General features: G+C 41.4%; 1 protein-coding gene across 2 annotated transcripts in view; it reads left to right on the top strand.

Moving 5' to 3' along the window:
• The window catches only part of ARHGEF12 (Rho guanine nucleotide exchange factor 12), a 1,204,049-nt gene that overhangs the window by 200,687 nt on the left and 978,217 nt on the right, over positions 1–25,145 (top strand). For both annotated transcript variants that reach the window (XM_053691590.1, XM_053691589.1), the window contains exon 2: positions 8,959–9,050. In XM_053691590.1, coding sequence (XP_053547565.1) covers positions 8,959–9,050 — 92 coding nt within the window. The remainder of the gene's footprint in view (positions 1–8,958; positions 9,051–25,145) is intronic.

The raw sequence follows: 25,145 nt of genomic DNA, 5'->3' as shown, positions 1-25,145 counted from the left end.
TCTCCTTTTTCTTCCTAGCCTTCGGTCGAATGACTGGGGGGTGGAGCTAAGGGAGGAGCTATATAGACAGCTCTGCTGTGGGTGCTCTCTCTGCCACTTCCTGTAGGGAAGGAGAATATCCCACAAGTAAGGATGAATCCGTGGACTCGATACATCACAAGAGAAATAAATTTATCAGGTAAGCATAAATTATGTTTTTCTCCAGTAGGGTCTGGAGCAGGGCCTTTCTGCCAGTTCCCTGAGGGGAAAGATTTTGGCCCTTTCTGTTTTGCTGCACAAGAGGCTTGCAGCGCTTCCTGACGTGCAATCCTTCATTAAGGCTCTGATCAGGATAAGACCAGTGTTTTAGATCTAAACCTCCACCTCTCCACCCCTAGTCATTCTCTTTGCCTGTGTTATTAATAGGAAGAGGTAAAGTGAGGTGTTAGTTTTAGATTCTTCAATCAAGAATTTTTTATTTTAAAATGGTACTGGTGAGTACTATTTTCCTCAGGGAGAAATGGATAAGGAATGAAGAAAATTATCTGCCCTGAGGTTGATGATCTTAGCAGACGTTACTAAGAACCATTCTGGTTCCCACAGAGTTTCAAAAGGTAATGCAAGAAAATCTTCAGTGTGGAGAACGGTGTCATGCTTTAAGCAACATTGAGGTATGTTCAGTCTTTTATTTCTGAGGAGACTTGTTATATCAGAATTGGCTGACATTTGTTTCCCTGCAAGGGAAGGGGTAAGCAGTAGACCTATATGAAACTGAGGGTGTTACTGAAAGGCCTATTTGTTTCTATACATATTGTTATTTACTTTGGCAATATTTATATTGGGGCTTGACACTGGGAGAGGCAGCTTAACTTAAGTATGTAAAATGGACAAATATTTTATTGTTCAGGGCTGCAGTTTTATGTTTTGAGTTCATATGTACTGGGGACCACATGGCTTTATTTCGAACCGCAGTTTGTAGATGCGACGTCCATGATGGGCGGGGCCTATTTCACGCGCTCAGACGCGCATTTTCCTCTCACTAGGAAGGCAGCAGGCATCAGCTCCGGTGGGGCCTTAAGTTATTTTCCAGTCACTGGATCGTTGTCAAGTCTAATTTTAGTACCCTGAGGGCAGGTAGGTGCAGGGGCTGTTTTCATTATTTAAGCATATTAAGAATAAAAATGTCTCCTTAAAGGGTGATTTCACTTTTGCTCATAGGGTGCAATCATTTTTGGAACAATTAAACTGTTTACAATTGTTTAACGATATGAACGCTTTTAGGGCAATTTGAAAAAATTGTTACGCTTTTTATTTCTTAAAGGCGCAGTACGTTTTTTTTTTGCAAAAAGGTTTTTTTGAATCAAATAAGGTGATTTACGACTATTGTGGCTATTGCTAGTCTGTTTAACATGTATGAACTTGAGGAAACTCCTTGTTCTATGTGTTTAGAAGCCATTGTGGAACCCCCTCTTACTTTGTGTTCCTCTTGTACTGAAAGGGCCTTACAATGTAAAAAGCTTATTTTATGTAAAGAAAGTGTGCATAAGGATGATTTTCAGTCTGAAGAGAATCAGGATATGCCAGCTAATTCTCCCCAAGTGTCACAACCATTAACGCCCATGCAAGCGACGCAGAGTTCCTCAAATGCGTCTAATTCTTTTACTCTGCAGGATATGGCTGCAGTTATGTCAACTACCCTTACAGAGGTATTATCTAAGTTACCAGTGTTACAGGGTAAATGCAGTAGGACAGGAATTAATGTCAATACTGAGTCCTCTGATGCTTTGTTGGCTATTTCCGATGTGCCCTCACAGGGATCTGAGTTGGGGGTCAGGGAAATTTTGTCTGAGGGAGAACTTTTGGACCTTGGAAGTATGTTACCTCAGACAGATTCTGACATTATGTCCTTTAAATTTAAGCTAGAACACCTCCGCCTGTTACTTCGGGAGGTATTGGCGACTCTGGATGACTGTGATCCTATTATGGTTCCACCAGAGAAATTGTGTAAAATGTACAAATATCTAGAAGTACCCACTTACACTGATGTTTTTTCCGGTTCCTTCGGAGATCGTTAAGGAGTGGGATAGACCGGGTATACCGTTTCCCCCCCCCCCCCCTCCTAATTTTAAGAAAATGTATCCCATTTCAGACACCATTCGGGACTCTTGGCAGACTGTCCCTAAGGTTGAGGGAGCTATATCTACTCTGGCTAAACGTACAACTATTCCTATTGAGGGCAGTTGTGCCCTCAAAGACCCCATGGATAAAAAATTAGAGGGTCTTCTAAAGAAGTTATTTATTCATCAGGGTTTCCTTTTACAACCAACAGCCTGCATTGTTCCAGTGACTACTGCAGCGGCTTTCTGGTTTGATGCCTTGGAAGAGTCTCTTAAAGTTGAGACCCCTTTAGAGGATATTTTAGATAGAATTAAGGCTCTCAAGCTAGCTAATTCTTTTGTCACAGATGCCGCCTTTCAAATTGCTAAATTGCCGGCTAAAAATGCAGGTTTTGTCATTTTAGCACGAGGAGCGTTATGGTTAAAATCATGGTCTGCTGATGTGTCATCTAAGTCAAAGCTCTTCGCTATTCCTTTCAAGGGTAAGACCCTTTTCGGGCCTGAGCTGAAGGAAATAATTTCTGACATTACTGGAGGTAAAGGTCACGCTCTACCCCAGGATAAGTCTGTTAAGAATAGGGGTAAACAAAATAATTTTCATTCCTTTCGGAACTTTAAAGGAGTACCCTCTTCTTCCTCTTCCTCCACAAAGCAGGAAGGGAATTTTGCTCAGGCCAAGTCCGTCTAGATACCCAACCAGGCTTGGAACAAGGGTAAGTAACCCAAAAAGCCTGCTGCTGCTACCAAGACAGCATGAAGGGGAAGCCCCCGATCCGGGACCGGATATAGTAGGGGGCAGACTGTCTCTCTTTGCACAGGCTTGGGTAAAAGATGTTCATGAGTCCTGGGCACTGGAAATTGTGACCCACAGATATATCAACTGGAATTCAAGGGATTTCTCCCAAGGGGGAGATTTCTTCTTTCAAGATTGTCTGTAGACCAGATAAAAAAAGAGGCGTTCTTGCATTGTATAAAAGACCTCTCTACTATGGGAGTAATTCGTCCCGTTCCAATACTGGAACAGGGGCAAGGGTTTTACTCAAATTTTTTTGTGGTTCCCAAAAAAGAGGGAACTTTCAGACCCATTTTAGATCTCAAGAGTCTAAACAAGTTTCTCAGAGTTCCATCGTTCAAGATGGAAACTATCCGAACAATTTTGCCAATGATCCAGGAGCGTCAATATATGACTACCGTGGACTTGAAGGATGCATACCTTCATATACCTTTCTGGACAAAACATTTTCGGTTTGTGGCTCTCCCCTTTGGGTTGGCCACAGCACCCAGGATCTTCACAAAGAGTTTAGGGTCCTTTCTGGCGGTTCTCGGGCCACGGGGTATAGCAGTGGCGCCTTATCTGGACGATATCTTGATTCAGGCCTCGACTTATCATCTAACAAAGTCTCATACAGACATAGTGTTATCCTTTCTGAGAACTCACGGTTGGAAAGTGAATCTAGAAAAGAGTTCGCTAATCCCTCAGACAAGGGTTCCCTTATTGGGAACGCTGATAGATTCTGTAGCAATGAAGATTTATCTGACGGAGGTCAGAAAGTCAAAAATTCTAAATACTTGTCGAACCCTTCAGTCCAATCCTCGGCCATCAGTGGCCCAGTTTAGGGAAGTAATTGGGTTGATGGTGGCAGCAATGGACATCATTCCATTTGCTCGGTTTCATCTCAGACCACTGCAACTGTGCATGCTCGGTCAGTGGAATGGGGACTATACACATTTGTCTCCTCTGATAAATCTGGATCAAGAGACCAGAAATTCTCTTCTTTGGTGGTTGTCGCTGGATCATCTGTCCCAGGGTACGTCTTTCCGCAGACCCTCATGGGTGATAGTGACAACGGACGCCAGTCTTTTAGGCTGGGGTGCAGTCTGGAATTCCCTGAGAGCTCAAGGTGTATGGACTCAGTTGGAGGCTCTTCTTCCAATTAACATTCTGGAATTGAGAGCAATATTCAATGCGCTTCAGGCGTGGCCTCAGTTGGCTTCGGCCAAATTCATCAGGTTCCAGTCAGACAACATCATGTCTGTGGTTTACATCAATCATCAGGGAGGAACGAGGAGTTCCTTAGCTATGTCAGAAGTATCCAAGATAATTCAATGGGTGGAGACCCACTCTTGTTATCTGTCAGCAATCTATATCCCAGGAGTGGACAACTGGGAAGCGCATTATTTAAGCCATCAGGCTTTTCATCCGGGGGAGTGGGAACTCCATCCGGAGGTATTTGCCTCTCTGATTCTTCGATGGGGCAAACCGGAGTTAGATCTGATGGCGTCTCGACAGAATGCCAAGATCCCTAGATACGGCTTCAGGTCGAGAGATCCTCAGGCCGAACTAAAAGATGCCTTGGCAGTGCCTTGGATGTTCAACCTGGCTTATGTATTTCCACCGTTTCCTCTCCTTCCCCGGGTGATTGCTCTGATCAAACAGGAGAGAGCTTCAGTAATTCTAATCGCGCCTGCGTGGCCACGCGGGACTTGGTATGCAGATCTATTGGACATGTCCTCTCTGCCTCCGTGGAAACTACCAGTGAGACAGGACCTTCTCATTCAAGGTCCTTTCCATCATCCAAATCTAGTTTCTCTGCAGCTGACTGCTTGGAGATTGAACGCTTGATTTTATCTAAGCGGGGTTTCTTTGATGCGGTCATTGATACGTTGATTCAGGCACGTAAGCCTGTCACTAGAAAGATTTATTATAAGATATGGCGTAAATATCTTTTTTGGTGTGAATCCAAAGGTTACTGGAGTAAGGTTAGGATTCTGTCTTTTCTCCAAGAAGGATTGGAGAAAGGGTTATCAGCAAGTTCCTTAAAGGGACAGATTTCTACCCTGTCAATTTGCTTCACAAGCGTTTGGCTGATGTTCCAGACGTGGTCTTTTTTGTCAGGCTCTAACCAGAATTAAGCCTGTATTTAGACCAATTGCTCCACCTTGGAGTTTGAATTTAGTTCTTAGTGTTCTTCAAGGGGTTCCGTTTGAACCCATGCATTCCATAAGATAAGTTGTTATCTTGGAAAGTTTTATTTTTGGTTGCTATTTCTTCTGCTCGTAGAGTTTCTGAGCTTTCAGCACTACAATGCGACTCGCCTTATCTTATCTTTCATTCTGATACGGTGGTTTTACGTATCAAACCTGAGTTCCTTCCTAAGGTTGTTTCAAATAAGAATATTAATCAGGAAATTGTTGTTCCTTCTTTATGTCCTAATCCTTCTTTTAAGAAGGAGCGTAAGTTGCATAACCTGGACGTGGTCCGTGCCTTGAAGTTTTACTTGCAGGCGACTAAGGATTTCCGTCAATCGTCTTCATTATTCATTGTTTATTCTGGAAAGTGTAGAGGTCAGAAAGCTACGGCTACCTCTCTTTCTTTTTGGCTGAAGAGTATCATCCACCTGGCATATGAGACTGCTGGACAGCAGCCTCCTGAAAGAATTACGGCTCATTCTACTAGGACTGTGGCTTCCTCATGGGCATTTAAAAACTATGCTTCTGTAGAACAGATTTGCAAGGCTGCGACTTGGTCGTCTCTTCATACTTTTTACAAATTTTCCAAATTTGATACTTTTGCTTCGTCTGAGGCTGTTTTTGGGTGAAAGGTTCTTCAAGCAGTGGTGCCTTCCATTTAGGTTCCTGTCTTGTCCCTCCCTTTCATCCGTGTCCTATAGCTTTGGTATTGGTATCCCACAAGTAAGGATGAAATCCATGGACTCGTCATATCTTTGTAAAAGAAAAGTAAATTTATGCTTACCTGATAAATTAATTTATTTTACGATATGACGAGTCCACGGCCCACCCTGTTATTTTAAGACAGATTTAGGTTATATTTATTTTTTGTAAACTTCAGTCACCTCTGCACCTTTAGCTTTTCCTTTCTCTTCCTAACTTCGGTCGAATGAGTGGGGCTGGAGAGGAGGGAGTAGGTATATATACAGCTCTGCTGTGGTGCTCTTTGCCACTTCCTGTTAGCAGGAGGATAAATCCCACAAGTAAGGATGAAATCCGTGGACTTGTCATATTGTAAAAGAAATTAATTTCTCTTGTTAAGTGTATCCAGTCCACGGATCATCCATTACTTGTGGGATATTCTCCTTCCCAACAGGAAGTTGCAAGAGGATCACCCACAGCAGAGCTTCTATATAGCTCCTCCCCCAACTGCCATATCCAGTCATTCTCTTGCAACTCTCAACAAAGATGGAGGTCGTGAGAGGAGAGTGGTGTTTTATGCTTAGTTTATTTCTACAATCAAAAGTTTGTTATTTTTAAATGGTACCGGAGTGTACTGTTTATCTCAGGCAGTATTTAGAAGAAGAATCTGCCTGCGTTTTCTATGATCTTAGCAGAAGTAACTAAGATCCATGGCTGTTCTCACATATTCTGAGGAGTGAGGTAACTTCAGAGGGGGAATGGCGTGCAGGTTTTCCTGCAATAAGGTATGTGCAGTTATATTTTTCTAGGGATGGAATTTGCTAGAAAATGCTGCTGATCCCGGATTAATGTAAGTAAAGCCTTAAATGCAGTGATAGCGACTGGTATCAGGCTTATTAATAGAGATACATACTCTTATAAAAATGTAATATAAAACATTTGCTGGCATGTTTAATCGTTTTTATATGTGTTTGGTGATAAAACTTATTGGGGCCTAGTTTTTTCCACATGGCTGGCTTGAATTTTGCCTAGAAACAGTTTCCTGAGGCTCTCCACTGTTGTAATATGAGTGGGAGGGGCGCTATTTTATCGCTTTTTTGCGCAGAAAAAATTACAGACACAGACATCCAGCTTCTTCCTGCATGATCCAGGACATCTCTGGAGGGCTCAAAAGGCTTCAAAGTCGTATTTGAGGGAGGTAAAAAGCCACAGTAGAGCTGTGGCAGTTGTGACTGTTTAAAAAACGTTTTTGTCATTTATTATTCCGTTTTTGGTATTAAGGGGTTAATCATCTATTTGCAAGTGGGTGCAATGCTCTGCTAACTTGTTACATACACTGTAAAAATTTCGTTAGTGTAATTTCCTTTTTTCACTGTTATTTAAAATTTTGACAATTTGTGTTTCTTAAAGGCGCAGTAACGTTTTTTATATTGCTTGTAAACTTGTTTAAAGTGTTTACCAAGCTTGCTAGTCTCATTGCTAGTCTGTTTAAACATGTCTGACACAGAGGAAACTACTTGTTCATTATATTTGAAAGCCATGGTGGAGCCCCATAGGAGAATGTGTACTAAATGTATTGATTTCACCTTAAAGGGATGGTAAACTCACTATGGTTTCAATTAGTAATCTAGATAGTCATACTCTATATTAATGTCCTGTGCAATTTCCATCTAAACATCAAATAGCAATTTACCGTTTTTTTTTTTCATATGCAGAATGTCTCCGTTCCGTAAACTCGGCCGCCCACCGTGACGTCACATTGATCTCCACTGCCTGTGCCCAATCATCTCTCCAGTCGCTAGACAGGCTGTTCGCAATATAATTCTTAGCGCATGCGCAATTCTCATCATTTCCAACCAATAAGAAGCTTTAAAATACGGAGACGACTTTGTGCGTGCACGCTCTATTTCATGCATGCGTTTTATTTCATTTTTCACACGGCACTCTCTGCACTCGAAAGTAAGGAATGTATTGTATACTTTTAGTTTAGGATACATTCCTTACTTGGAGCAGTGCCAGTAAGTACATCACACTAATTTATAGTGTCACTACTTTTGTTCCGAAAATAAATTATATTTGTTCTCAGTTGTTTTAATCATGATGTAATGCACTGGTGAGGTTATACAGAGCAATGTTCATTGATATATTTTGCTAATGACTAGTTGTGATGATAATGGGTATTTACTATGTTATATTGATTGTTTTCCTATCAATCAATATATTTATTAAATAACATTTAAGTAGTGATCTATAAACTACATTTATACATATAAATGTATATATATTTTTTAAATTATAAATATTTATCTCTCTCTCTCTCTCTCTCTATATATATATATATATATATATATATATATATATATATATATATATATATATATATATATATATATATATCGTAATCCATTGACGTTACCTGAATTTCACATACACACATATATATATATATTGCTATATATATATATATATATATATATATATATATATATATATATTTATTACTTTATTTCTAATTAAATTATTTAAATATTTCGATTTTTTTTTATATACTCTTTAAAATATAATCTAGAGATAAAGAGTATAAGTCCATATCCTTTATTATATAGCTTTCCTACTTTTTAAATCATCTTTGTTAAAAACATATAATTATTAAATTATTTGTTAATTCAATATATATTTTTTTTATTACAATGTATTGTGAAAAAAAAATAATTTTTTACGTCTCTAACTTGACATGTAGATATAAAGCGCAAAACACTATCACAGAAGTTGGAAAAAGCAACATGCTTATATATAAAAATTAGCTCTATTACCTCCATAATTGTTATCTGCAGCAATACAATTGAACACCTAAAAATAGAATGACACATCTTTGACATAGGATCATGGATATAGCCTGGTGATGGCTGGTAATATGTTCATTGGTATCTGCAGCATTATATTCAACAACCTAAGTATTTATTAATACAGCAGTGACACATTCTGTTTTATTATTATTATTATGCAGTGTCACTCACTGCATCCCGACACTTTGGGTTGTCACAGTCACCCATCACAAATGCCACTAAAAAATTAGCCACTCCATTTGTGCAATAATATTTGTAGGCTTGGTTTCTTCCAGTTTTAATTTTCCTATTTTTTTTAACTCTATTAATAGTTGTTAATTGTATATTTGTCTTTCAAGAATTTACATTAGTTTGGTTATTTTCAGGCATGGCAGTATTTTGAACAGAGACTCCTCTACTGACAAAAAGCAGAAAGTTGAACGAAGTGTTAGTTCATCCCATGACTTTGATCCCACAGGTAAGTAGTTGTGGTGTTATCTTAAAGGGACATTAAACACTAAATGCTAGATACAATGAAGCATGCAAAGAAAAGATTAGTCCTAGAAAGGTTTGTTGGTTGTTTAAATATTGGCAAAATAAGTGTAACGTTTTAGTGTGTCTAAAACAATGGGAGCTGCCATGTTGTAACTTAGGTTGCCTTCTCAGCTGTGGCCAATTAGTGACAGTTATAAGTAGGTCACTGGAGTGTGCAGGCATTTCAAACAGGAACTGAAAAGTTCACAATTTCAGAATGGAATAACAAGAAAAGGGTACAAAATAAATAAAAGTATATTGCAGAGTTTTATACGATTTATCACTTTATGTTACCATTTCAAAGTGTTTAAGGTCCTTTTAATGAAAGTGTGGACACGCTACAGTATATACCACTACATGTGTTCCCCTCAACAGATGGTATAAAAAGGGTGAGGTACTGAATGCTCATATACTGTAGAAATATAAGATAAAAGGGCATTATAAAATAAGCACCACCAAAAAAAATATAAAACTTTATTATCCAAATAAAAGTTTAATTTTACCAAACTTTTCTGTTATATTTGTACATAATTGCTTAGCTTTCAAATCGTCCATTATGACCATCATATAGGGTTTTAAAGGGACATTAAACCAAAAATATTTCTTTCATGATTCAGATAAAACATACAATTTTAAAAAACATTCCAATTGATGTCTATTATCTAATTTGCTTCATTATTTAGATATCATTTGTTGAAAAAAAAAAATAGCTATGCACATGGGTGAACCAATCACTCGAGGCATCTGTGCAGCCACCAATCAGCAGTTACTGAGCCTTTTTAGATATGCTTTTCAGAAAATGATATCAAGAGAATGTAGCAGATTAGATAATAAAAGTAAATTAGAAAGTTGTTTAAAATTGGGTTTCATGTACCTTTTTAAGACATGCAGTCTGAGGCAGATGGAACGTGATTTTAGGTCTAGCAAGTAGAAAGTCCTCATTAACGCACGGCAAATGTTAAAGGGACAGTCTACCCCAGAATTGTTATTGTTTAAAAAAATAGATAATGCCTTTTCTACCCATTCCCCAGTTTTGCATAACCAACACTTTTAAATTAATATACTTTATAACCTTTAAACCTCTAAATTTCTGTGTTTTTATACCACCAAAAACAGCCTCTTATCACATGCTTTTTATTAGCTTTTCACAACAGGGGGTGCTAGTTCATGTGAGCCATATAGATAACATTGTGCTCACGCCCGTGGTTTGTGGTAGACACTTCACTAATTAGATAAAATGCAAGTCAATAGATAAAGTCATGTGATCAGGGGGCTGTCAGAAGAGGCTTAGATACAAGGTAATCACAAAGGTAATTATATATAATATAACCATGTTGGTTATGCAAAATTTAGAAATGGGTAAAAAAGACATTATCTATCTTTTTAAACAATAACATTTTTGGAGTAGACTGTACCTTTAACATTAAGATTGTTATACATTTCTCTTAGATACAAATAGTTAATAATCACTTGTACACAGAGAATAAGCATATTTAACTTTTGTAAAGTGCTAACATATTTTTGATTTACTCAAAAATGAGGAACAGTGTAAAAATTATAATAAAAAATAATTAATGAAAACCAACACAAATCATTGAATTAACTATGATTTACATTGATTTTAATTATATACCACACATTTTTACTGCTGAGCATCTCAAATTTAGATCTGGGCTAAGCAGTTTCTATAAAAATTGCTAAAATGTAGAGCTACGTTGTTTAAAACTTAGGTGGCTACACTGACAAGGACAGCGTACACGAATATTTCTTTTGCAAGATGTACCGAGTCCACAGATTCATCCTAACTTGTGGGATATTGTCCTTCCTGACAGGAAGTAGCAAAGAGAGCACCACAGCAGAGCTGTCTATATAGCTCCCCCCTTAACTCCACCCCCCAGTCATTCTCTTTGCTTGCTCTAAGCAGGAAGGGTAAAGAGAAGAGGTGTTAAACTGTTAGTTTTATTTTATCTTCAATCAAGTGTTTGTTATTTTTAAATGGTACCGGTGTTGTACTATTTACTCTCAGGCAGGACATAGATGAAGATTTCTGCCTGCAGGATGATGATCTTAGCATTAGTAACTAAGGTCCACTGCTGTTCCCACAGAAGCTGAGGAGTACAGGAAAACTTCAGTGTGAGGAACAGTTTCTTGCTATACAGCAATGAGGTATGTTCAGTCATATTTTCTGCAGAAACTGTGTTAACTCAGAAAGGCTGACAGTGTCCCCATTAGGGGAAGGGTAAGCAGTAATCCTAGTGTTATCAGACGCTTTTACTAGCTTGCATAAAGGGTTAATTTTTTGTGGGCACTCAGTTTATGTGAATTTGGGACAAACCTTTTTGTGTCTGGGAGTAACATTTTCTGTTTTATGGGACATTTGCTTGAGGGTTCTTTGGGGTTGTTTATAACCCACATGGCTTTCAGGCAGGGTTTGTTAGTTTTGTGTAGATTTACAAGCAACTTCTCCTGAGGTCCTGAGAGTCTTCTGAGGGACTAATTGAAGGTTTAAAACCCCATATTATCGCTTCCTAAGGGCAGAGGTGCTTTAGGGTTTTTTTTAACCGGTTTTAGACACTTATCAATCCGTTTTAATTTGGAGGTCTATTGCTTTTTTCTTCTGTTAAGTGTGATCAGTCCACGGGTCATCATTACTTCTGGGATATTAACTGCTCCCCTACAGGAAGTGCAAGAGGATTCACCCAGCAGAGCTGCATATAGCTCCTCCCCTCTACGTCACTCCCAGTCATTCTCTTGCACCCAGCAACTAGATAGGTCGTGTGAGAGGACTATGGTGATTATACTTAGTTTTATATCTTCAATCAAAAGTTTGTTATTTTAAAATAGCACCGGAGTGTGTTATTACCTCTCTGGCAGAGTTTGAGGAAGAATCTACCAGAGTTTTGCTATGATTTTAGCCGGAGTAGTTAAGATCATATTGCTGTTCTCGGCCATCTGAGGAGTGAGGTAAACTTCAGATCAGGGGACAGCGGGCAGATGAATCTGCATAGAGGTATGTAGCAGTTTTTATTTTCTGACAATGGAATTGATGAGAAAATCCTGCCATACCGATATAATGTCATGTATGTATACTTTACACTTCAGTATTCTGGGAGAATGGTACTTCACTAGAATTACACTGTAAGAAAGACATAAAGCTGTTTAATAACTAGAGATTATGTTTAACGTTTTTGCTGGAATGTAAAATCGTTTTCATTTGCTGAGGTACTGAGTGAATAAATGTTTGGGCACCATTTTTCCACTTGGCAGTTGCTTAAATCTGTTTTTTTCTGTCAGTTTCTGTTCTCCCTCACTGCTGTGTGTGTGGGGGAGGGGCGCTTTTACTATGCATCAAATATTTCAGTCAGCAACTCATTGTATTCCCTGCATGATCTGGTTCATCTCTACAGAGCTCAGGGGTCTTCAAAACTTATTTTGAGGGAGGTAATTTCTCTCAGCAGAGCTGTGAGAATTATAGTTTGACTGAAATAAAAACTTTTATTCTGTAATTTGTTTCCTGCTTTCAGAAATTGTTATCTTTGCTAATGGGATTAAACCTTTGCTAAAGTTGTGTTGTTTACAAGGATTGAGGCTATAACTGTTTCAATTTATTAATTTTTAACTGTCATAGATCTTCTGTGCTTCTTAAAGGCACAGTACGTTTTAATATTATTCTATTTGAATTGTATTTCCAAGTTGCAAGTTTATTTGCTAGTGTGTTAAACATGTCTGATTCAGAGGATGATACCTGTGTCATTTGTTGCAATGCCAAAGTGGAGCCCAATAGAAATTTATGTACTAACTGTATTGATGCTACTTTAAATAAAAATCAATCTGTACAAATTGAACAAATTTCACCAAACAACGAGGGGAGAGTTATGCCGACTAACTCGCCTCACGTGTCAGTACCTACATCTCCCGCTCAGAGGGAGGTGCGTGATATTGTAGCGCCGAGTACAGCTGGGCGGCCATTACAAATCACATTACAGGATATGGCTACTGTTATGACTGAAGTTTTGGCTAAATTACCAGAACTAAAAGGTAAGAGTGATCACTCTGGGGTGAGAACAGAGTGCGCTGATAATATTAGGGCCATGTCAGACACTGCGTCACAGGTGGCAGAACATGAGGACGGAGAACTTCATTCTGTGGGTGACGGTTCTGATCCAAACAGACTGGATTCAGATATTTCAAATTTTAAATTTAAACTGGAAAACCTCCGTGTATTACTAGGGGAGGTGTTAGCGGCTCTGAATGATTGTAACACAGTTGCAATACCAGAGAAAATGTGTAGGTTGGATAAATATTTTGCGGTACCAACGAGTACTGAGGTTTTTCCTATACCTAAGAGACTTACTGAAATTGTTACTAAGGAGTGGGATAGACCCGGTGTGCCGTTCTCACCCCCTCCGATATTTAGAAAAATGTTTCCAATAGACGCCACCACAAGGGACTTATGGCAAACGGTCCCTAAGGTGGAGGGAGCAGTTTCTACTTTAGCTAAGCGTACCACTATCCCGGTGGAGGATAGCTGTGCTTTTTCAGATCCAATGGATAAAAAGTTAGAGGGTTACCTTAAGAAAATGTTTGTTCAACAAGGTTTTATATTGCAACCCCTTGCATGCATTGCGCCGATCACGGCTGCAGCGGCATTCTGGATTGAGTCTCTGGAAGAGAACATTGGTTCAGCTACTCTGGACGACATTACGGACAGGCTTAGAGTCCTTAAACTAGCTAATTCATTCATTTCGGAGGCCGTAGTACATCTTACTAAACTTACGGCGAAGAATTCAGGATTCGCCATTCAGGCACGCAGGGCGCTGTGGCTAAAATCCTGGTCAGCTGATGTTACTTCTAAGTCTAAATTGCTTAATATACCTTTCAAAGGGCAGACCTTATTCGGGCCCGGGTTGAAAGAGATTATCGCTGACATTACAGGAGGTAAAGGCCATGCCCTGCCTCAGGACAAAGCCAAAGCCAAGACTAGACAGTCTAGTTTTCGTTCCTTTCGTAATTTCAAAGCAGGAGCAGCATCAACTTCCTCTGCACCAAAACAGGAAGGAGCTGTTGCTCGCTACAGACAAGGCTGGAAACCTAACCAGTCCTGGAACAAGGGCAAGCAGACTAGGAAACCTGCTGCTGCCCCCAAAACAGCATGAATTGAGGGCCCCCGATCCGGGATCGGATCTAGTGGGGGGCAGACTTTCTCTCTTCGCCCAGGCTTGGGCAAGAGATGTTCAGGATCCCTGGGCGCTAGAGATAATATCTCAGGGATACCTTCTGGACTTCAAATACTCTCCTCCAAGAGAGAGATTTCATCTGTCAAGATTGTCAACAATCCAGACAAAGAAAGAGGCTTTTCTACGCTGCGTACAAGAGCTCTTGTTAATGGGAGTAATCCATCCAGTTCCACGATCGGAACAGGGACAGGGGTTTTACTCAAATCTGTTTGTGGTTCCCAAAAAAGAGGGAACTTTCAGACCAATCCTGGACTTAAAGATCCTAAACAAATTCCTAAGAGTTCCATCGTTCAAGATGGAGACTATTCGGACAATTTTACCTATGATCCAAGAGGGTCAGTACATGACCACTGTAGATTTAAAAGATGCTTACCTGCACATACCGATTCACAAAGATCATTACCGGTACCTAAGGTTTGCCTTCCTAGACAGGCATTACCAGTTTGTGGCTCTTCCATTCGGATTGGCTACAGCGCCAAGAATCTTCACAAAGGTTCTGGGTGCTCTTCTGGCGGTACTAAGACCGCGGGGAATCTCGGTAGCTCCATACCTAGACGACATTCTGATACAAGCTTCAAGCTTTCAAACTGCCAAATCTCATACAGAGTTAGTGCTGGCATTTCTAAGGTCACATGGATGGAAGGTGAACGAAAAGAAAAGTTCACTCGTTCCACTCACAAGAGTTCCCTTCCTGGGGACTCTTATAGATTCTGTAGAAATGAAGATTTACCTGACAGAGGACAGGCTATCAAGACTTCAAAGTGCTTGCCGCACTCTTCATTCCATTCAACACCCGTCAGTGGCTCAATGTATGGAGGTAATCGGCTTAATGGTAGCGGCAATGGACATAGTACCCTTTGCACGCTTACACCTCAGACCACTGCAACTGTGCATGCTAGGTCAGTGGAATGGGGATTACTCAGACTTATCCCCTTCTCTGAATCTGGATCAAGAGACCAGAAATTCTCTTCTATGGTGGCTTTCTCGGCCACACCTGTCCAGGGGGATGCCATTCAGCAGACCAGACTGGACAATTGTAACAACAGACGCCAGCCTTCTAGGTTGGGGTGCCGTCTGGAATTCCCTGAAGGCTCAGGGACTATGGAGTCAGGAGGAGAGTCTCCTGCCAATAAACATTCTGGAATTGAGAGCAGTTCTCAATGCCCTCCTGGCTTGGCCCCAGTTGACAACTCGGGGGTTCATCAGGTTTCAGTCGGACAACATCACGACTGTAGCTTACATCAACCATCAGGGAGGGACAAGAAGCTCCCTAGCTATGATGGAAGTATCAAAGATAATTCGCTGGGCAGAGTCTCACTCTTGCCACCTGTCAGCTATCCACATCCCGGGAGTGGAGAACTGGGAGGCGGATTTCTTAAGTCGTCAGACTTTTCATCCGGGGGAGTGGGAACTTCATCCGGAGGTCTTTGCCCAAATACTTCGACGTTGGGGCAAACCAGAGATAGATCTCATGGCGTCTCGACAGAACGCCAAGCTTCCTCGTTACGGGTCCAGATCCAGGGATCCAGGAGCAGTCCTGATAGATGCTCTGACAGCACCTTGGGACTTCAGGATGGCTTACGTGTTTCCACCCTTCCCGTTGCTTCCTCGATTGATAGCCAGAATCAAACAAGAGAGAGCATCAGTGATTCTAATAGCACCTGCGTGGCCACGCAGGACTTGGTATGCAGACCTGGTGGACATGTCATCCTGTCCGCCTTGGTCTCTACCTCTGAAACAGGACCTTCTGATACAGGGTCCCTTCAAACATCAAAATCTAACTTCTCTGAAGCTGACTGCTTGGAAATTGAACGCTTAATTTTATCAAGACGTGGGTTTTCTGAGTCAGTTATTAGTACCTTAATACAGACTAGGAAACCTGTTACCAGAAAGATTTACCATAAGATATGGCGTAAATACCTACATTGGTGTGAATCCAAAGGTTACTCTTGGAGTAAGGTTAGGATTCCTAGGATATTGTCTTTTCTACAAGAAGGTTTAGAAAAGGGTTTTCTTCTGTTATGTGTGATCAGTCCACGGGTCATCATTACTTCTGGGATATAACTCCTCCCCAACAGGAAATGCAAGAGGATTCACCCAGCAGAGCTGCATATAGCTCCTCCCCTCTACGTCACACCCAGTCATTCTCTTGCACCCAACGACTAGAGGACTATGGTGATTATACTTAGTTTTTATAACTTCAATCAAAAGTTTGTTATTTTACAATAGCACCGGAGCGTGTTATTACCTCTCTGGCAGAGTTTGAAGAAGAATCTACCAGAGTTTTTTACTATGATTTTAACCGGAGTAGTTAAGATCATATTGCTGTTTCTCGGCCATCTGAGGGAGGTAAAAGCTTCAGATCAGGGGACAGCGGGCAGATGAATCTGCATTGAGGTATGTAGCAGTTTTTATTTTCTGAATGGAATTGATGAGAAAATCCTGCCATACCGTTATAATGACATGTATGTATACTCTACACTTCAGTATTCTGGGGATGGTATTTCACTGGAATTACTCTGTTAAAAGTACATTAAACCTTTTAATAGGTATTTATTATGTTAAACGTTTTTGCTGGAATGTAGAATCGTTTGCATGTTCTGAGGTACTGAGTGAATAAATGTTTGGGCATTATTTTTCCACTTGGCAGTTTGCTTGTTTTAATTGTGACAGTTTCGTTTCTCTCTCACTGCTGTGTGTGAGGGGGAGGGGCCGTTTTTGGCGCTCTTTGCTACGCATCAAAAATTTCCAGTCAGTTACTCTTGTATTTCCTGCATGATCCTGTTCATCTCTAACAGAAATCAGGGGTCTTCAAACTTCCTTGGAGGGAGGTAGATTCTCTCAGCAGAGCTGTGAGACTTATATATTGACTGTGATTAAAAGACGTTGCTCTGTAATTTTTATGTTTCAAATTTAATTATTGTTACTTTACTAATGGGAACAAACCTTTGCTAAAAGTCGTGTTGTTTTTCAAGGATTGATGCGATAACTGTTTTTCAGTTCATTATTTCAACTGTCATTTAATCGTTTAGTGCTTCTTTGAGGCACAGTACGTTTTTGTTAAATAAGATTGTAACCAAGTTGCAAGTTTATTGCTAGTGTGTTAAACATGTCTGATTCAGAGGAAGATACCTGTGTCATTTGTTCCAATGCCAAGGTGGAGCCCAATAGAAATTTATGTACTAACTGTATTGATGCTACTTTAAATAAAAGCCAATCTGTACAAATTGAACAAATTTCACCAAACAGCGAGGGGAGAGTTATGCCGACTAACTCGCCTCACGTGTCAGTACCTGCATCTCCCGCCCGGGAGGTGCGTGATATTGTGGCGCCTAGTACATCTGGGCGGCCATTACAGATAACATTACAAGATATGGCTACTGTTATGACTGAAGTTTTGGCTAAATTACCAGAACTAAGAGGCAAGCGTGATCACTCTGGGGTGAGAACAGAGTGCGCTGATAATACTAGGGCCATGTCTGATACTGCGTCACAGCTTGCAGAGCATGAGGACGGAGAGCTTCATTCTGTGGGTGACGGTTCTGATCCAAACAGATTGGATTCAGATATTTCAAATTTTAAATTTAAATTGGAGAACCTCCGTGTATTACTAGGGGAGGTTTTAGCGGCTCTTAATGATTGTAACACTGTTGCAATACCTGAGAAATTGTGTAGGTTGGATAAATACTTTGCGGTACCGGCGAGTACTGACGTTTTTCCTATACCTAAGAGACTAACTGAAATTGTTACTAAGGAGTGGGATAGACCCGGTGTGCCGTTCTCACCCCCTCCAATATTTAGAAAGATGTTTCCAATAGACGCCACCACACGGGACTTATGGCAAACGGTCCCTAAGGTGGAGGGAGCAGTTTCTACTTTAGCTAAGCGTACCACTATCCCGGTGGAGGATAGCTGTGCTTTTTCAGATCCAATGGATAAAAAATTAGAGGGTTACCTTAAGAAAATGTTTGTTCAACAAGGTTTTATATTGCAACCCCTTGCATGCATCGCGCCGATTACGGCTGCGGCAGCATTTTGGATTGAGTCTCTGGAAGAGAACCTTAGTTCAGCTACGCTGGACGACATTACGGACAGGCTTAGAGTCCTTAAACTAGCTAATTCATTCATTTCGGAGGCCGTAGTACATTTAACCAAACTTACGGCTAAGAACTCAGGATTCGCTATTCAGGCACGTAGGGCGCTGTGGCTAAAATCCTGGTCAGCTGATGTAACTTCTAAGTCCAAATTACTTAATATACCTTTCAAGGGGCAAACTTTATTTGGGCCCGGTTTGAAAGAAATTATCGCTGACATTACAGGAGGTAAGGGCCACGCCCTGCCTCAAGACAAAGCCAAAGCTAAGGCTAGACAGTCTAATTTTCGTCCCTTTCGGAATTTCAAAGCAGGAGCAGCACCAACTTCCACTGCACCAAAACAGGAAGGAGCTGTTGCTCGTTACAGACAAGGCTGGAAACCTAACCAGTCCTGGAACAAGGGCAAGCAGGCCAGGAAACCTGCTGCTGCCCCAAAGACAGCATGAATCGAGGGCCCCCGATCCGGGACCGGATCTAGTGGGGGGCAGACTCTCTCTCTTCGCCCAGGCTTGGGCAAGAGATGTTCAGGATCCCTGGGCGCTAGAGATCATATCTCAGGGATACCTTCTAGACTTCAAATTCTCTCCCCCAAAAGGGAGATTTCATCTGTCAAGGTTGTCAACAAACCAGATAAAGAAAGAAGCGTTTCTACGCTGTGTACAAGATCTGTTATTAATGGGAGTGATCCATCCGGTTCCGCGGTCGGAACAAGGACAAGGTTTTTACTCAAACCTGTTTGTGGTTCCCAAAAAAGAGGGAACTTTCAGGCCAATCTTGGATTTAAAGATCCTAAACAGATTCCTAAGAGTTCCATCGTTCAAAATGGAAACTATTCGGACAATCTTACCCATGATCCAAAAGGGTCAGTACATGACCACAGTGGATTTAAAGGATGCTTACCTTCACATACCGATTCACAAAGATCATTACCGGTATCTAAGGTTTGCCTTCTTAGACAGGCATTACCAGTTTGTAGCTCTTCCATTCGGATTGGCTACGGCTCCAAGAATCTTCACAAAGGTTCTGGGTGCCCTTCTGGCGGTACTAAGACCGCGAGGAATTTCGGTAGCTCCGTACCTAGACGACATTCTGATACAAGCTTCAAGCTTTCAAACTGCCAAGTCTCATACAGAGTTAGTTCTGGCATTTCTAAGGTCGCATGGATGGAAAGTGAACGAAAAGAAGAGTTCTCTCTTTCCTCTCACAAGAGTTCCATTCTTGGGGACTCTTATAGATTCTGTAGAAATGAAGATTTATCTGACAGAAGACAGATTAACAAAGCTTCTAAATGCATGCCGTGTCCTTCATTCCATTCAACTCCCGTCAGTAGCTCAATGCATGGAGGTGATCGGCTTAATGGTAGCAGCAATGGACATAGTACCCTTTGCACGTCTACATCTCAGACCGCTGCAATTGTGCATGCTGAGTCAGTGGAATGGGGATTACTCAGACTTGTCCCCTACTCTGAATCTGGATCAAGAGACCAGAAACTCTCTTCTATGGTGGCTTTCTCGGCCACATCTGTCCAGGGGGATGCCATTCAGCAGGCCGGACTGGACAATTGTAACAACAGACGCCAGCCTACTAGGTTGGGGCGCTGTCTGGAATTCTCTGAAGGCTCAGGGACAATGGAATCAGGAGGAAAGTCTCCTGCCAATAAACATTCTGGAATTGAGAGCAGTTCTCAATGCCCTTCTGGCTTGGCCCCAGTTAAAAACTCGGGGGTTCATCAGGTTTCAGTCGGACAACATCACGACTGTAGCTTACATCAACCATCAAGGAGGGACAAGAAGCTCCCTAGCAATGATGGAAGTATCAAAGATAATTCGCTGGGCAGAGTCTCACTCTTGCCACCTGTCAGCAATCCACATCCCGGGAGTGGAGAACTGGGAGGCGGATTTCTTGAGTCGCCAGACTTTTCATCCGGGGGAGTGGGAACTTCATCCGGAGGTCTTTGCCCAAATACTTCGACGTTGGGGCAAACCAGAGATAGATCTCATGGCGTCTCGCCAGAACGCCAAACTTCCTCGCTACGGGTCCAGATCCAGGGATCCGGGAGCGGTTCTGATAGATGCTTTGACAGCACCTTGGAACTTCGGGATGGCTTATGTGTTTCCACCCTTCCCGCTGCTTCCTCGATTGATTGCCAAAATCAAACAGGAGAGAGCATCAGTGATTCTAATAGCGCCTGCATGGCCACGCAGGACTTGGTATGCAGATCTAGTGGACATGTCATCCTGTCCGCCTTGGTCTCTACCTCTAAGACAGGACCTTCTGATACAGGGTCCATTCAAACATCAAAATCTAACTTCTCTGAAGCTGACTGCTTGGAAATTGAACGCTTGATTTTATCAAAACGTGGTTTTTCTGAGTCGGTTATTGATACCCTGATACAGGCTAGGAAGCCTGTTACCAGAAGGATTTACCATAAGATATGGCGTAAATACCTATACTGGTGCGAATCCAAGGGTTACTCCTGGAGTAAGTTTAGGATTCCTAGGATATTGTCCTTTCTACAAGAAGGTTTAGAAAAGGGTTTATCGGCTAGTTCATTAAAGGGACAGATCTCAGCTCTGTCCATCTTGTTACACAGGCGTCTGTCAGAAAATCCAGACGTCCAGGCCTTTTGTCAGGCTTTAGCTAGGATCAAGCCTGTGTTTAAAACTGTTGCTCCGCCATGGAGTTTAAACCTTGTTCTTAACGTTCTACAAGGAGTTCCGTTTGAACCCCTTCATTCCATTGATATAAAGTTGTTATCTTGGAAAGTGTTATTTTTAATGGCTATTTCTTCGGCTCGGAGAGTCTCTGAGTTATCAGCTTTACATTGTGATTCTCCTTATTTGATTTTTCATTCAGATAAGGTAGTTCTGCGTACAAAACCTGGGTTCTTACCTAAGGTAGTCACTAACAGGAACATCAATCAAGAGATCGTGGTGCCTTCCCTGTGCCCGAATCCTTCTTCAAAGAAGGAACGTCTTCTACACAATCTGGATGTAGTTCGTGCCCTCAAGTTCTACTTGCAGGCAACTAAGGATTTTCGACAAACGTCTTCCCTGTTTGTCGTGTACTCTGGTCAGAGGAGAGGTCATAAGGCTTCGGCTACCTCTCTCTCCTTCTGGCTTCGTAGCATAATTCGTTTAGCCTATGAGACTGCTGGACAGCAGCCTCCTGAAAGAATTACAGCTCATTCTACTAGAGCTGTGGCTTCCACTTGGGCCTTTAAGAATGAGGCCTCTGTTGAACAGATTTGCAAGGCTGCAACTTGGTCTTCGCTTCATACTTTTTCCAAATTTTACAAATTTGACACTTTTGCTTCTTCGGAGGCTATTTTTGGGAGAAAGGTTCTTCAGGCAGTGGTTCCTTCTGTATAATGAGCCTGCCTATCCCTCCCGTCATCCGTGTACTTTTGCTTTGGTATTGGTATCCCAGAAGTAATGATGACCCGTGGACTGATCACACATAACAGAAGAAAACATAATTTATGCTTACCTGATAAATTCCTTTCTTCTGTTGTGTGATCAGTCCACGGCCCGCCCTGTTTTTTAAGGCAGGTAAATATCTTTTAAATTATACTCCAGTCACCACTTCACCCTTGGTTTCTCCTTTCTCGTTGATTCTTGGTCGAATGACTGGGTGTGACGTAGAGGGGAGGAGCTATATGCAGCTCTGCTGGGTGAATCCTCTTGCATTTCCTGTTGGGGAGGAGTTATATCCCAGAAGTAATGATGACCCGTGGACTGATCACACAACAGAAGAAAGGAATTTATCAGGTAAGCATAAATTATGTTTTTCTGCTAGTTCATTAAAGGGACAGATCTCAGCTCTGTCCATTCTGTTACACAAACGTCTGTCAGAAGTTCCTGACGTCCAGGCTTTTTGTCAGGCTTTGGCCAGGATTAAGCCTGTGTTTAAAACTGTTGCTCCACCATGGAGTTTAAACCTTGTTCTTAATGTTTTACAGGGCGTTCCGTTTGAACCCCTTCATTCCATTGATATAAAGTTGTTATCTTGGAAAGTTCTATTTTTAATGGCTATTTCCTCGGCTCGAAGAGTCTCTGAATTATCAGCCTTACATTGTGATTCTCCTTATTTGATTTTTCATTCGGATAAGGTAGTCCTGCGTACTAAACCTGGGTTCTTACCTAAGGTAGTTACTAACAGGAATATCAATCAAGAGATTGTTGTTCCTTCTTTATGCCCAAATCCTTCTTCAAAGAAGGAACGTCTACTGCACAACCTGGATGTAGTCCGGGCTCTAAAATTTTACTTGCAGGCAACTAAGGAATTCCGACAAACGTCTTCTCTGTTTGTCATTTACTCTGGGCAGAGGAGAGGTCAAAAAGCTTCCGCTACCTCTCTTTCTTTTTGGCTTCGTAGCATAATTTGTTTAGCTTATGAGACTGCTGGACAGCAGCCCCCTGAAAGAATTACAGCTCATTCTACTAGAGCTGTGGCTTCCACTTGGGCCTTCAAGAATGAGGCCTCTGTTGAACAGATTTGCAAGGCTGCAACTTGGTCTTCGCTTCATACTTTTTCCAAATTTTACAAATTTGACACCTTTGCTTCATCGGAGGCTATTTTTGGGAGAAAGGTTCTTCAGGCAGTGGTTCCTTCTGTATAAAGAGTCTGCCTATCCCTCCCGTCATCCGTGTACTTTTGCTTTGGTATTGATATCCCAGAAGTAATGATGACCCGTGGACTGATCACACTTAACAGAAGAAAACATAATTTATGCTTACCTGATAAATTCCTTTCTTCTGTAGTGTGATCAGTCCACGGCCCGCCCTGTTTTTAAGGCAGGTAAATATTTTTTAATTTATACTCCAGTCACCACTTCACCCTTGGCTTTTCCTTTCTCGTTGGTCCTTGGTCGAATGACTGGGAGTGACGTAGAGGGGAGGAGCTATATGCAGCTCTGCTGGGTGAATCCTCTTGCACTTCCTGTAGGGGAGCAGTTAATATCCCAGAAGTAATGATGACCCGTGGACTGATCACACTACAGAAGAAAGGAATTTATCAGGTAAGCATAAATTATGTTTTACTTGTGGTGCAATCCTTCTAAAGCTTAGTGGGTACACTGTTAAAATTTCGGAATTTTTGAAGCAATTTTAACCTGTTTTGCAGTTTGTGTATGCCTTTTTTTCTCTTAAAGGTACAGTACCATTTTTGCATATTGTGTTTTTTTCATTAAATAAAGTGTTTTGCTTGCTTGCTTCATTACTAGCCTGTTAAACATGTCTGACACTGAGGAAACTCATTGTTCAATTTGTTTAGAAGCCATTGTGGAACCCCCTCTAAGAATGTGTCCCAATTGTACTGATATGTCTATATATTGCAAACAGCATATTTTGACTTATAAGAATTTGGCATTAAATGATTCTCAGACAGAAGTAAATCAGGTTTCGCCATCTAGTTCTCCCCAAGTGTCACAACCAGTTACGCCCGCACAAGCTATGCCAAGTACTTCTAGTGCGTCTAATTCTTTCACCTTGCAAGATATGGCTTCAGTTATGAATACTAGCCTCACAGAGGTTTTATCTAAACTGCCAGGGTTGCAAGGGAAGCGCAGTAGCTCTGGGTTAAGAACAAATGCTGAGCCTTCTGACACTTTAGTAGCCGTATCCGATATTCCCTCACAATGTTCTGAGGTAGGGATGAGGGATTTGCTGTCTGAGGGAGAGATTTCTGATTTAGGAAAGATGTTCCCTCAGACAGATTCAGATATGACGGCATTTAAATTTAAGCTAGAGCACCTCCGTTTATTTCTCAGGGAGATTTTAGCTACTCTGGATGATTGTGACCCTATTGTCGTTCCAGAGAAATTGTGTAAGATGGACAAATATTTAGAGGTTCCTGTTTACACTGATGTTTTTCCGGTCCCTAAGAGGATTTCGGACATTGTTACTAAGGAGTGGGATAGACCAGGTATTCCGTTCGCTCCCCCTCCTTTTTTTAAGAAAATATTCCCTATTTCTGACACCATAAAGGACTCATGGCAGACGGTCCCTAAGGTGGAGGGAGCTATTTCTACTCTGGCTAAGCGTACAACTATATACCTATTGAAGACAGTTGTGCTTTCATTGATCCTATGGATAAAAAGATAGAGGGTCTCCTAAAGAAAATTTTTGTTCAGAAGAGGGTTTTCTTCTTCAACCTATAGCGTGCATTGTTCCACTGCAGCTGCTTTTTGGTTTGAGGCTCTAGAAGAGGCTCTTCAGATGGAGACCCCACTAGATGATATTTTACACAGAATTAAGGCCCTTAAGTTGGCTAATTCTTTTATTACAGACGCCGCTTTTCATCTTGCTAAGTTAGCGGCAAAGAATTCAGGTTTTGCCATTTTAGCGCGAAGAGCGTTATGGCTTAAGTCCTGGTCAGCTGATGCGTCATCTAAATCTAAGCTTTTGAGCATCCCTTTCAAAGGTAAGACCCTATTCGGGCCTGCACTGAAAGAGATCATTTCAGACATCACTGGAGGGAAGGGTCATGCCCTCCCTCAAGATAAGTCAAATAAGACAAGGACCAAACAAAATAATTTTTGTTCCTTTCGAAAGGGTGGTCCCGCTTCCTCTTCCCCTGCTGCAAAGCAAGAGGGGAACTTTGCTCAATCCAAGCCAACCTGGAGACCTAACCAGGCTTGGAGCAAGGGTAAACAGGCCAAAAAGCCTGCTGCTGCCACTAAGACAGCATGAAGGGGTAGCCCCCGAT

The sequence above is a fragment of the Bombina bombina genome, chromosome 8, assembly GCF_027579735.1.
Source record: "Bombina bombina isolate aBomBom1 chromosome 8, aBomBom1.pri, whole genome shotgun sequence".
Taxonomy (NCBI): Eukaryota; Metazoa; Chordata; class Amphibia; order Anura; family Bombinatoridae; genus Bombina; species Bombina bombina.
Note: the sequence above shows the minus strand (reverse complement) of the source record. Positions and strands in the feature narration are given on the sequence as shown.